Source organism: Lichtheimia ornata (genome assembly GCF_029851405.1).
Source record: "Lichtheimia ornata isolate CBS 291.66 chromosome Unknown scaffold00095, whole genome shotgun sequence".
NCBI lineage: Eukaryota > Fungi > Mucoromycota > Mucoromycetes > Mucorales > Lichtheimiaceae > Lichtheimia > Lichtheimia ornata.
The window spans coordinates 1-13,947 of NW_026695415.1; the positions used below are offsets into that span (position 1 = coordinate 1).

Here is a 13,947-nt window from a genome sequence, read left to right on the forward strand (position 1 = left end):
CTAAACCCTAAACCCTAAACCCTAAACCCTAAACCCTAAACCCTAAAACCTTAACCCTACTTGTGTACGCTCTGCTGTGTACGTTCCCCCATCCATTGTACGTTTTTTGGACGTACAATCACTAAGTGACTGTCCCCAAAATAGATGTATCCCCCTGGATAGCAAGTGGATAGCAACGCCCCCTGGATAGTAAATGGATAGCAACGCCCCCTGGATAGTAAATGGATAGCAACGCCCCCTGGATAGTAAATGGATAGCAACGCCCCTGGATAGTAAATGGATAGCAACGCCCCTGGATAGTAAATGGATAGCAACGCCCCTGGATAGTAAATGGATAGCAACGCCCCCTGGATAGCCTCATGGAAAGTAATGGAAGGAAAACGACTCCATATTGGGTAACGTTTGTAAACAGAGTGGAATATTCCCCATTGTTTACACACTTCTTGGCTGTCATTGGATGGCTCTGTGTCACAAACTTCGACGTTCACTTTTCCACTGACACCCCCTGGATAGCAGGATAGTAACCCCTGGATAGTAAAAACCTTAATTTGGCTGGGGATAGTAATGGATAGTAAAACATGCTTATATTAGGCAATTTGTTTTGATATGCTTTAGTATGCCGACAATTATACCATTCGACGTGCAACCATATAGTTTCATAATGGGAAAAATTGTTCAAGTAGCCCAAGCCACTTCCTGGAGTGTACAACTTTGTTAAAGTGAAAGTTACTCATTAAATTAGCCTTAATATGTAGCTCATAAGCGAAATTAGAATTTTATTAGCGACACAGTCACAAAATTTATATCAGCATGTAGCGCGGATATGGGTTTTATAACACGATTTCAATGGCAAGTCACGTACGCTACTGTAGCAGTCTCACAAGTTTTTTTTCTGTTTCTGAAACCAGAATCCAATAAGTAAGTGTTTTGTTTTCATAGTGTGACTGCTTCAAACGTATGTTTATTCGATAGAGCACCAAAAAGTATTATAAGAAGGTGAAAGTCACATGGCATTTCATTGAGTTGCGGATGCACACAAGTTCATTAAAGTGAGCATTGTAATCCCATTTCACCCTCACCTGCTGAGCAGGTTTACACTAACAAAGCTAATAGCTTTATTGTAAGTTTTCAGTTCTCAACATGAATAAGGCCATATATTAACTTTTACCTTCTAGAAATTCTGTACCAACACTTTGGAGGAAACACCATCATATCATGATGGCGTTCGTGTAGAGATTCGTGTTTCCTTGCAATCTCTGCTTCGCCATCGACAAGAGATGCAGCAAATCTTAAGGTACATTGTTTGCTATGCATATATTACATATTGCTCATTTGTTTGACTCTATATATAGGAGCTGGGTGCAGACACAAGGCGCGATTTGCTGGATCAAGTCATCATTGGTGTATTCTGTATGGCGTGGCCTTTTTGAAGGATGGACATGGGCAATGGCCAATATGGAGCCTCAATCTCAGCGAGATCGTCAATCTTTTGCTCGTCGTGGGACAACTGCATGCCTTCTTGCAAGCCATGTTTCTGGTTGGTTTTCTCGCCCTGATACAAACCATGATGGCTGGCGCCAGGCATATGCAATCTTGCATAGAAATCGGGCTCCAAATTCAACATTCTTACTCAATCGCAAGGTGTTCGCATTGACAGCTTTCAACAAGCTGTCTACTCGCTTTATCTTGGAGAATGCTCATATGGCAACATTGTTGCCATACTCATTCCTTGAGATTGAGCAGTACATTGGTACCCCACAACTACACAACCATCGATCACATGTTCCAAGGATGCGAGCTATCGATACTCAACTGGCAATTGCTGCACCTACAGTTCAATTAACAAAATTATCGCAACAGTAAGTACCATTTTTATTCAAATCATATCATCTCAAATTGCTAATCTTTTATATGCTTGCTATGTAATTTACTAGGGACCAGGAGGTTGCAAACCTCATGATGGCTGATGTAGTATCATGGGAGGAAACACAAACTCCAATGATTGAGCATGCAGACCTTCGTAATCAATTATACAAGTTCTTTTCATCGCCAGTGCATGATTACGCTAAAAGCATCATCCATGCTTATTTGCAGGGCTCTCTGCTTATGGCTACAGGCATTCTTCGCCCACCTCTAGATCGCAGATTTCAGACCACAATTGCCAACAGGTTCCGTATTCATACTTTGTGTTCAGAGGAAGCATTACGACAAACCTTACCAGTAAGTCATCATGTGCTTTTATCTTAGTTTTACATCATTATTGATTATATAATCATAATAGGACCAACTTTTTCATATTGGCAAAGCAAGGGGTTCCAGATCAGTAAAAGAATACCTTGCCAAGAATGTCTTTCTCCCAGTGGACACCATCAGGGCCCAACGCTCGCATTTAGGAATGGTGAACCAGGGCCAAAACTACAATCATCTGCGTGCATCAAGGACTGCTTATATTATCACTGTTCGAGCCTTGGTGGCAGTTGGAAGAATTGATGAAGCAAGAACTTTGCATGACTTAATTATGGCTTATATAACTCCTATGAAGTTGACCTTTATGCAAGACAAAGAGAAGGCTGTTTCCAAGAAACCAGGCAATCCTGACATGATCAAGTTTGTCTATTTTTAGGCCCTCTCCCACATATAACCACTTTTCCCTTTGCTTTTCTTTTTCCTACAGCCATTATCCTTTTTGTTTTACCTCCTTTTGTTCATTAGCCTGCTGTGTGTATTTATGCCTTACTCTCCTTTTCCCTTTTATGCCATTTTCTCTTTTGTATGTCCTTTAGTTTTGTTCACTATATGCAAAATACCTTTATCTCCTTTATTTTTCTATATGCCTTGCAATAAATATGACTTCTTTATAATAGCATGACCATTGACAACATACCACATCATCCCCTTTGGTAGCTGCTGATCTTGCCAACATGTCAAGTCCATAATGTGAGCAATGTCATGAAACCTGCATTGCAATTAGCAAGTGCGAGATTCAGGTCAACCTGATTGCACCAGCTTGAGTCTCTCTGCAGCTGCAGTTTTATGCCCTACAGTGAACGTCTTGGTGAGTTTTATAAGTGTACTTGTCATCCCAGGTTGCTGGCTGTGTGTGGGGTCATCATAATGGCTACTAACGCTATCTGCATCCTTTATTGTATGCTCATAGTCAAACAATTTTGTTTTCTATGCAACCATGTTTATGCCATACACCAATATGTAGCCAATAGTTGGGTTTATAAGTGAATTTCAAATCTCAGGGCGCTGCGATCACGTGAAGGCAACGTAACAGGCCGTTCTAGTTGGAGGGACAAAGTTGACATGCAAAAACACATGGACTTTTTTGTCGTCGTAGATCATCATGCGATACACCATTCGATAGCGAAGGGTAAGGTTTATAATTGAATTTCAAATCTCAGAGCGCTGCGATCACGTGAAGGCAACGTAACAGGCCGTTGTAGTTGGAGGGACAAAGTTGGACATGCAAAAACACGCGGAATTTTTTGCCGTCGCAGACCATCGTGCGATATACCATTCTGTAGCGCAGGGTCGGGTTTATAGGCGAATTTCAAATCCCAGGGCGCTGCGATCACGTGGAGGCAACGTAACAGGCCGTTGTAGTTAGAGGGACAAAGTTGGACATGCAAAAACACGCGGAATTTTTTGTCGTCGCAGACCATCGTGCGATATACCATTCTGTAGCGCAGGGTCGGGTTTATAAGCGAATTTCAAATCCCAGGGCGCTGCGATCACGTGGAGGCAACGTAACAGGCCGTTGTAGTTAGAGGGACAAAGTTGGACATGCAAAAACACGCGGAATTTTTTGTCGTCGCAGACCATCGTGTGATATACCATTCTGTAGCGAAGAACCACGTTTATAAGTGACTTTCCAATCTCAGACCTCGGAGGTCACGTGGGGGGACTGTATGGAGCGATGCAAAGTAGGCTTCAAGGCTTTTTATGCAGAGGATGTAGCTATTAAGTGCAATTTTTATTTCACTAGTAAAGTAGTCACAAAATGTATACCAGCGCGTAGCCAGACATCGACTTTATACTTGGGAAATTAATTTCAGCGCACGTGATGCACGTCACGGCGCACAATGGGCTTAACCCTTTTGCTTTTCTTCATAACTCAAGGTTACATAGTAAAGTCATTCTCCGCACTATGAAACCAGTCACAAAATTTACACCATTCGGTATCCCGACATCGATTTTATAGTAGTAAAAAAAATTTCAAGTCACATAGGGCATGTGACGTTTAGCTTTGGCCTTAAATCTTTTTGAGGACCACCTACATAGAACACATCTGCATACTTGGCGACTATGCTTACTTTGCGAGAAGAGAACTATAGGTTCCTGATGGTTGGTGGCGAGGGAGGCATACGATATAGGTTTATCGTGGGATGGTTTCCCATCCACTGATTTTTTAGGTTTACGGGGAAGAGCCATGATATCATTTTTGGATCAGGTCTGTGACGCCGAGGAATTGACATTGGTGATTATCTTACATCTCGCAGTTGACTTGATGAGATTGAACGAAGCATGGGTTCAAAAAGTCAGGTTAAATAGTAGAGGTGAGAGTGGATCTCCTCGTCGTAGATCTACGTCCTTGGGTGAAAGGAGCACCTAACCAACCATTGATACTCACATGGATGCACCCATGTCGATACAATGTTCTTGAAGTGAGAAAGTGGGTTGAAGCACTTGAGAATTGAGAGAAGGTGGCCATGTAAATGGAACCTTGAAACTAAGTTGGATGATACGCTGGAGCCAAGAGTCATCGATGAGATTGAGCCAAGCTGTAGTGAAGTGTTGAAGGTTGCCGCCTATTGTTGATTGGAATCCCGATTTTTTCCTTTGTTGTCGCGATTGCGGGAACGTGGCTGAAAATCCTGCTTGCGATCATTGTTGGCATTTGTGTTGGACAAATGCTGCTGTTGTTCATCGGAGCGAGAATGCTGAAGGGAATACGCCTTTCCCTTATACTTGTGTCCATTACGATTGCCGGTTTGGTAAACTGCCTTTGCCTAAGAAACATGGTCTACCAATTTTTTGGGATCCAACAAAGGAGAGACCGATGATGTAGGAGCCACACAGGGTGTTTGACCTCTGCCTTGAGTATGCCGATACATGCTGTTAACACACTGTTGATTAATACGGGATGCAGTGTCAACCAACAATTCGTGTACGACATTGACGAACTCAATGACAGCTTCACATGATGGAGGGCCCTGTCGAAGAGTCCGATGCAGGAACAAATCCAGCGGCTGTGTGATTTCAGAAAGGCGGAATTGGATATCTGCCAGTTGGCTGTCGACGCGTTGGTTTCACGGCTAACCAGAATATCACAGGAGGCATACATATATTCTGTGCCAAGTTGCGAGGACAATCTGCCAAAAAGCGTCTGTGATCTGCTTCTGTAATGGACGTCGAAAGAAATCTTGGTCAGCAGCTCAACACCTGGTAACGCAGCCTTGAATTCAGGATAGAGATGGAGATCCATTTCTGGTGAGCGAGTGGAGATGAAAGGACCATCGATTGATTCCTCCATTATTCGACCGCAATAGAGCTAGGTTGCTGTTGATGTTGTTGCTGCTCTAACTACTAATGTGATACGACATATAAGATAAATGTACGCCGTTCGTGACAAAGGACCTCTGGCTTGCGGTACGTTCGATATATACAGGGATTCGGTTCTGCTTTGGCAGTCTTGTGCCCTACTAGGATCCAGGTATATAGCGAGGAAAAGAGACCAGATTTACAGTATTGTTCACGATCTTAGAAGCTGCGATACACTAGAACAACCACATAAAACAACTCAAAATGAATACTACTACTCATACAAAGTAGGTGGGGATGACCACTGCTAGGGAGCTCTAACATGCCAACAAAGGGAGGCCAAAAGGGAACTTGTGTGTGAAGGTGTATAGATATCGATAGCTGTTGAGGTCCCAAAGCTTGGAGCCATTCAATGAGGGCCATCGCCCAAGCAGGAGGATTGCCTTGTTGATCATGTGGCTTGTGGCATATGAAAGAAGATTCTTGTCAGTTGAGTACCTGAGTGTGAGGAAATGGGTTTGGGATGGAGAAGGAAGCAGCAACGTGGAACATGCTAGGTGCCTTCCACAGGACAAGGACCAGAAGAGATGAAAGGATAAAGGATGTCTACTGGTCGGGACAGCAGTACAAGGGCAGAATGTGATGGGACACGAAGATAAGAGATGAGTCAAGAGATGTATGAGGATCAAATAGATCACCCTATTTGTCATACAAAATTTATTATTTTCTCTCATCCAATAAAGAAAAGATGGTAGCACAATCCATGGATCCACACCGTGGAACATAATTCATGAAAAGGGTCTTTACAGGATTACGGCTGCCTCCAACTTGCTCCCACCAATCACCTCCTTATACCCAGTGTACCACATAATGACTCAGCCGACCGAGGTCCGAGGTTCCATATAATTTATAGATTCAAACGCAAAATGCCGTATATTATTCGCAAATATAACTGAAGTACAAAACAATCGTAAGAAAGAATGGATTCATGTATCTTATCTCTCTCTTTACTTTTGCTTGCAATCACTTTTTCCTCATAACCACTGTAATTTGCAAACTACATCAAATACTCTCCTGACGCTAATAAGAACAAAAGAAAGCGATTGTTATTTCGAACAAGAGTATACCCACTACAAGGTATTGCTCCATTTGCCGTAAACACCGTGCTCTCGACATTATACGTCACATTGAAAACAGAAGCGCCACCATCCAGTATAATTGTCCAGCATTCCAGCAGGGGATCACTAGGTGCGCGACATTTTTCGACGTTCGGGGCGCGACATCCCCGAGCAGTTCAGTATCAAAATACCGATAAGCGATAACAGATTATGTTTCCCCGATAGCCAATTACATCCCTTACATCAAAACTTTCATACAACACCAAAAAAAAGTAAACATGCCACTTAGAAAGATTGCCAACTTTACATATCATATCTTGTGGTCATAACAAACTCAGAGTCTTTGTCCTATGTTGCTATACACAAACGTATTAAGATAATTAAAACGATTGTGGGGTTATCCAACAAGAGGTGCGACATACGCACTAGTGTCGGGCCACCGATTACATGTAGATGTAAGACATCTTGCGTAGTATTGCTCTTATGGTGTATGTCGCACCTCTCGTTGGATAACCCATAATCGCTTTAGCTAGCTAAATGCGTTTGTATATAGCAACATAGGACAAAGATTTCTCTTTTCATTCAAATACAAAGCTTGATCATGCTCGTCGATAATGAGGGAATGAGCCATCCATCGTTGCCCTTTGAAATTGGTCGATGAAGAAGCAGACGGCTGATCACCCATGCATTTTCTATGCGTAACACTGTTTGGAATATCCCCCAAAAGTATCCTTTTGAAAGAGGATTACCAGCATCTGGTTACATTTACATCTAGCCTATTGTCCCTACCACAATAGAATTATGGCAGAGGTCCAAAATGGATATGTATACATGGCTCAAGGATGTGCTGGTAGTTTGTGATGCGACGTTGCGATGGGCTTGATATCCAGACTTATGACGAATGTCCATCATGGCTGTCACCCTTACGATCGACGCCTTGTTGTTGTTCATGCCTTGGTGGAGCTCGAATGCCGTATAGAATGCATTGTTGTAGAGTGTACTGACACCTCGTGGAATGATGCTGGTATGAACGATATCCATTGATGCCATTCTTTGGTATGCTGCTTATAGTAGTACACACGCTCTCCTACCCCTTAACCTTTTTGCCATTAGCAATGACGGATACATGACATGTATTTGCAGTGACAAGTTGTTGAACGATACTGGTTGTTCGTTGACATGGAGATCAATCATGCTGTTGTGTGTAGCAACCACCAATGTTAAAAAGTGGCCTTTATAGCACGCAGTACAATAGCATCCTTGACGTGCCCACGTGATCTAGCAGAGCAAAAGCCTTCTTGATCCTATCATCACACACCTTCCATCGTAAGTGCACATCCCATAACGACCACTCTTACCTTGTGGTACTTCAATAGTATCCTTCCTTCAATAAGAACCGTATCCCCATGCCATCCATCTCTCCATGCCATCCATACTGTGCTGCTGCTTTTCCATTGTAAATTGATAGCACTTGTAGTATTGTAAATCCAATTCTATGCATACGTATGAATCTTGCCGCCAGCCATAATAGCAATAATAAAAGCGCACTGCCAAGGAATGCAGTACCGCACTGCCTTCTAGCCTCCCGTAGGAACGTGGCGTCAAAACACCGGTTTTAACGTTGACATGAAGCCCCTCCCCAGCCGACTTTAACACCACTAGCCGTGGGTCCAGCCATGTTGCCAAGAAAGACACCCATCGTCTTCCAAGTCGAGTAAAGTATAGCAGTGCAATGATGGGAACATATACTTGGTAGTCCAGCGTACGAACAGAGGATGCATTTTTAAACCGAAGTGGCACCTTGAGTCGCACTGATTTCCGCTAACACAATCATGGCCTTCCCCCCTAGACAGTACACTCCATCCCTTGACATGCTGCTGTGATAATAGCCTTCTTGATCCTGTTGTTGCACATCTTCCATCGTAAGTGCATTTGCATGCGACACATCCCATAATGGATGCTCTTACCTTGTGGTGCTTCTCAATAGCATTCTTCCAAATAAGAGCCGTATCTCCATGCCATCCATATCTCCATGCCATCCATATCTCCGTGCCATCCATATCTCCATGCCAACCATATCATGATGCCGCTGCTATTCCATTGTAAAAGCTCGTTAGTTCAGAGCACTTGTATTGTAAATCCAATGCTATACATACCAATGAATCTTGTCTCCAGCAATAATAGCAATAATAAAAGCGCACTGCCAAGGAATGCAGTACCCGCACTGCCTTCTAGCCTCCCGTAGGAACGTGGCGTCAAAACACCGGTTTTAACGGTGACATGAAGCCCCTCCCCAGCCGACTTTAACACCACTAGCCGTGGATCCAGCCATGTTGCCAAGAAAGACACCCATCGTCTTCCAAGTCGAGTAAAGTATAGCAGTGCAATGATGGGAAGCATATACTTTGTTCTCCACGAAAGGTCAGAGGGTGCATTTTTAAACCGAGGTCGCACCGTGAGCCCAACGTAATATCCGCGTACCACAACATGACCTTCCCCCTTAAGGCAGTACACTCCATCCCTTGACGTGCTGCTCTGATAATAGCCTTCTTGACCTTGTTGTTGCACATCTTCCATCGTAAGTGCATTTGCATGCGACACATCCCATAATGGATACTCTTACCTTGTGATGCCTCACAATAACATGCTTCCTTCCAATAAGAACCGTATCTCCATGCCAACCATATCATGATGCCGCTGCTATTCCTTGTAAAAGCTCGTTAATTCATAGCACTTGTATTGTAAATCCAATGCTATACATACCAATAATGAATCTTGTCTCCAGCAATAATAGCAATAATAAAGGCGCACTGCCAAGGAATGTAGTATCCGTACTGCCTTCTAGCCTCCCGTAGGAACGTGGCGTCAAAACACCGGTTTTAACGGTGACATGAAGCCCCTCCCCAGCCGACTTTAACACCACTAGCCGTGGATCCAGCCATGTTGCCAAGAAGACAACCCATCGTCTTCAAGTCGAGTAAAGTATAGCAGTGCAATGATGGGAAGCATATACTTTGTTCTCCACGAAAGGTCAGAGGGTGCATTTTTAAACCGAAGTCGCACCGTGAGCCCAACGTAATATCCGCGTACCACAACATGGCCTTCCCCCTTAAGACAGTACACTCCGTCCCTTGACGTGCAGCCGTGATAATAGTAATATCGCCGAAAGATAGCCTATTGCTTTCATCAGTGCACTTGAAGGTGGCAAATCCTAAAATGATCACTTTACCTTGAGGTGTTCCCAATACCATTCCATTGTTGCTTGCAAATAACCTTGTATTCATCCGATCCAGTAATGTGCTGCTGCTGTTTCGTTGTAAGGCTCATTAATTAAGTGGTCCTGCATTGTAGATCCAACACCATACATACCATTGACCCAACGTACAACGTTCTTGCTTTGAGATCAATCTCTTGCTACTGTCCACAGGTACCATCATCCAACAAGTCAATCTACCATGAACACAATGTGAGATCCAAGGAAACCCAATCTAAACGCATTTTCTTGCCAACATACCCAAAAGAGGCAGTGTAAAGTGTTGTTGTGGACAACTTGGAAATGAATACACGCGACGCCTCCATTAGATCTTGTAAACGAGAGAACAGCAATCTACACACGAGCTTCAGCACCACAATGTCAAACTTGAGCAGTAAAAGCGCTGCAGCGATTGGCCGTACCTGTTGTACGGGAATGGAAGTTTGAAACATGGGTAGATTGCGCGCGTGCTTGTTGTAGTTGAAAGAGTCGCCATTGACCACCGGTTCACCCATCTAGGTCTTGCATTAAAGAGCATGACAGGAGTTAATGCGCTGTAGGTCGTCAATGGGGTGTGTCTCACCTTGAATGTGTAAAATGGGAGTGGAGAAAGGTGGGGTGGACTCTTTTTGGTGCCTCTCGCCGTCCTTGATACAGCCACCCAGCCCCCCGCAGCTCCTCTTGTGGATATGCATACATGTATACCTCGATCAGTATGGATCAACCACTAATCCCTCTTTATGTATCTCTGCCAAAAGTGACACCAGCCTTGGTTTTATGCAGCCAACAAACTCCTGAACTTGGAACATCCAATGTGTAATCCTGCATCAAATGTGGACGTGTAAATACTCAAACATGGTATGCATGTACAAAGCAATTGACTCTGCCATCGTGGGTAGCTTTCCGTCAATCGATGTTTGTGTATGAAGAACCAACATTGCCCAAGATTATCATCACCATCTGTTTGTGCAACCTGTCAACAACACGTGTAACCTATTCACCTTCTCCGTCAGACCGACTCCTCTTACACCGCATGACAACGTATATCTTAAACGAATTAATAGATGGCGGGAGAATAAAAGCTACACTTTCTTATAAGCCACCATTTGGAAAATGTGATTTCGGATCATCTGCTCTCATCCATGCAAAGTGAGTGTCCACCAACATGCAATGACAAAATCGTTTACTGATCATTGCTGGCTCTTCAAACGCAATAGTAATATCTAAGGTTCTAGCGTATGTCTAACGCCAAGAGCCATTCAAATAACTGCATAGAGTTCTATTGTTTACAGCATGACCAAAAAGTTTAGCAATGATAAACATTGAACGTGATAGTACAAGTACAACTCATATGAATGGGTGGCAGCACCCCATCAACCCCCAAAAAAAGTGTCCTTTAGCTTAATGGATCATTAAAGTAGGTAAATGCATAACTCATTAGAGCCGCTCGAAATTCGCAGTAACTAAAATGGCTTCAAGAGGCATATAAGCATTTATTTAACAGCAGGAAATATGTACAATGATTGAAAATGGAATATACAAAGAACCAATCACGTGGGAAAAAGTATACTGAATACGTAGGTAAACCTGAAGGTAAGAGAGCGCAAGCAATGCCTTTATCGGAAGGGCAACATGGATCCGTCTTGGCGTATGAGAAGTGGCAACTCGAAACACTGTGTACCATTGTATATATATGGGAACGTTACATACGGTGTCCTCTTGCAGAATAAGTACTGTATGGTCATCTTGTACTTGGTGATGATATTGGTACTTGAAATACGACATCGCCTCTTGAAATTGCTGCTTCATCCTCTTTTTCTTTTGCGTTTTTTACATCACGAGCTTTTTGCAGATTGGCCAGCCTGGCTAGATGCTGTCGATCATCAATTGGTGGATATGACACATTGTCATTGTTGTATTCTTGTATTTGCTTATGGATACGATACGTAGAAACGTAGATAGATGTTTCCATCACACATTCGAACTTCCGTAGGAGCACATGACGTATCAACAGCAACAATAAGAATCGCGATCAGCTTGATGCGCCCTTTTGTTTCTCTTTTGACTACTTGATCGTGCAGATGATGAGCAAACATAGTGTTGAGGGAAGCTATGCATCACATGAAAAGCAATCAAAGGCAAAGTTTATTTTTTTTTAATGATTTGATTCCGGTAATCTTCTACAAGTCGTTTAGGCTGTTTAATGAAGGCCAAAGGAGTGTCAATATGCAGGTGGCTGGAAGATGAAGCTGGTAACCAATAATGCAAAGGGCGAATTTCCAGAGTGGGCTACAACAGTCCAGCCTTCAAGCCCCACACAGCACAGATACTAAACCTGTCCTTTATGTTTTCCAATACCATGATGCCGTGGCTTTCCGAAATTGAAGACCTTGAACTACGATCGGCCGTTGAAGAATTGACACGAACAACTCCCGACAGTATACCAGTGATTCAACGCTTAATAGCCTATTACGCGGAAAAGCTGTCAACAGTACATGGCGAACGCGAACGCAAAAGGCCAAAGATCGACCACACTGTTGTTGATTTACAAGATGCCGTCACCATTTCTGATATATCGGTTCAGCTACCTGCGCGCAAAAAGTATACTCTGGTGTTGTCGTCGAAGATATTGGTGCTGAGGAACCCAAAGACAGAGGAGAACGACTTTTCGTATACATTAGATGATATGCAGCTGATAGCATGTGTGCCAAGTCCTGGTGCAGCCAAGGGTGATACGTTTGCTCTATTCTCTAAGAATGCAGGCATTGACCCTGTTGTGTTTAATATTCCAAACAAGACACCCAATCCATTGGTGGTCAAGCGGGCTGGGGATCAAGCAGATGAGATATTGAATGAATCTGACCAAAAGCGCGATCGCTTGCTCTCACTCTTAAGTGTCCAAGGGCAAATCCCAACAAGTCGTCCTTCCCAAAAAGCATTTCGAACCACGATCGAATCGTCAAAGACAGGGAAACCAGTAGTAGGAATGATGGAGGAAGATGGAAATACGATTCGATGTCATGCAAATACGTATCTCAAAGCCAAGGAAGGATGTTTATACTTTTTACCCGAAGGTATCCTATATGGATTCAAGAAGCCAACGATCTTTTTCCCACTCAACAGCATCTCATCCACATTTTTTTGCAACATCATGCAACATACGTTCAATCTGGTTCTCGTGCTCAAAGAAAATCATTCGCCATTGGGGTCATCTATCAGCGACAAAACAATCGAATTCTCACTTATCGAACAATCCGAATACACCGGCATTGATTCTTATATCCAAACCTGTGGAATCAATGACAGTAGCATGAGCGAAGAAAAAATGGCACCAGTTTCAAAAAGAGCATCATCAACAACAGCAGCAGCAGTGGCGGGAACAGCAGTGGCTACCGCATCAGCATCAACTTACAATGACGATGAGGATGATGAGGAAAATGATCTTGATTTTACGCCAAGTGATGAGGAGGATGACCCGCTTGAATACGATTCGGAAGCAGGAGATAGCTCAGGTGATGAAGCACAACAGAATGCATTGATTGGCGAGGATCAGGAACAGAGCGACGCCGAAGCAATTGAAGATAAAGAGGAAGCGGATGAGGAAGATCTCGAAAAGGAATCAGCAGGTGAAGAAGAGGAAGAAGATGACACTTTTGAACAAGAGGAAGACGCTGCGGATGCTAGTGACGAAGAAGAACGGGACATTACGCGAACCGATAACGAGACCGATGATCAAGACCTCATTGCAGAGGAAGAAGACGAGGTTGACATGGCTGATGAAGGTGAAGAAGATGAAGAAGAGGATGATGCAAAGAGCGAAAGCCTAGGTAGCAGCAGTGACCAAGATATTGATGAGGACATGCACGATGCATCAATACCCGATGATCGCAAAGAAGAAAAGGATGAATTGGATGATAGCGACTAAAAAACCATACTTGCATCTTTTCTATCATTTCTCCAACGATTATTTTGATTCTGTATATTCTCTCCCTTCGCTAAGCAATAATATCCAGTTTTTTCTCATGTGAC

The 13,947-nt window shown here is 43.3% G+C and overlaps 6 protein-coding genes across 6 annotated transcripts; 2 read left to right on the forward strand and 4 right to left on the reverse strand.

The window, feature by feature from the left end:
• Positions 1-823: 823 nt before the first annotated feature.
• Positions 824-2,623, forward strand: O0I10_011601 (uncharacterized protein; the record flags this gene model as incomplete). Its single annotated transcript, XM_058491565.1, has 6 exons — positions 824-918; positions 1,114-1,120; positions 1,176-1,294; positions 1,353-1,859; positions 1,935-2,220; positions 2,282-2,623. 6 exons carry the CDS (start codon positions 824-826, stop codon positions 2,621-2,623), a joined length of 1,356 nt encoding a protein of 451 aa, XP_058337633.1.
• A 2,392-nt stretch (positions 2,624-5,015) lies between these two features.
• On the reverse strand, positions 5,016-5,491 carry O0I10_011602 (uncharacterized protein; the record flags this gene model as incomplete). Its single annotated transcript, XM_058491566.1, has 2 exons — positions 5,016-5,298; positions 5,349-5,491. 2 exons carry the CDS (start codon positions 5,489-5,491, stop codon positions 5,016-5,018), a joined length of 426 nt encoding a protein of 141 aa, XP_058337634.1.
• Positions 5,492-8,743: 3,252 nt separating this feature from the next.
• Positions 8,744-9,242, reverse strand: O0I10_011603 (uncharacterized protein; the record flags this gene model as incomplete). The annotated part of the gene is made up of 2 exons (XM_058491567.1): positions 8,744-8,757; positions 8,822-9,242. 2 exons carry the CDS (start codon positions 9,240-9,242, stop codon positions 8,744-8,746), a joined length of 435 nt encoding a protein of 144 aa, XP_058337635.1.
• Positions 9,243-9,587: 345 nt separating this feature from the next.
• Positions 9,588-10,032, reverse strand: O0I10_011604 (uncharacterized protein; the record flags this gene model as incomplete). The annotated part of the gene is made up of 3 exons (XM_058491568.1): positions 9,588-9,839; positions 9,895-9,938; positions 10,026-10,032. 3 exons carry the CDS (start codon positions 10,030-10,032, stop codon positions 9,588-9,590), a joined length of 303 nt encoding a protein of 100 aa, XP_058337636.1.
• Positions 10,033-10,115: 83 nt separating this feature from the next.
• On the reverse strand, positions 10,116-10,433 carry O0I10_011605 (uncharacterized protein; the record flags this gene model as incomplete). The annotated part of the gene is made up of 1 exon (XM_058491569.1): positions 10,116-10,433. One exon carries the CDS (start codon positions 10,431-10,433, stop codon positions 10,116-10,118), a length of 318 nt encoding a protein of 105 aa, XP_058337637.1.
• Positions 10,434-12,262: 1,829 nt separating this feature from the next.
• On the forward strand, positions 12,263-13,843 carry O0I10_011606 (uncharacterized protein; the record flags this gene model as incomplete). Its single annotated transcript, XM_058491570.1, has 1 exon — positions 12,263-13,843. One exon carries the CDS (start codon positions 12,263-12,265, stop codon positions 13,841-13,843), a length of 1,581 nt encoding a protein of 526 aa, XP_058337638.1.
• Between the last annotated feature and the right edge of the window lie 104 nt (positions 13,844-13,947).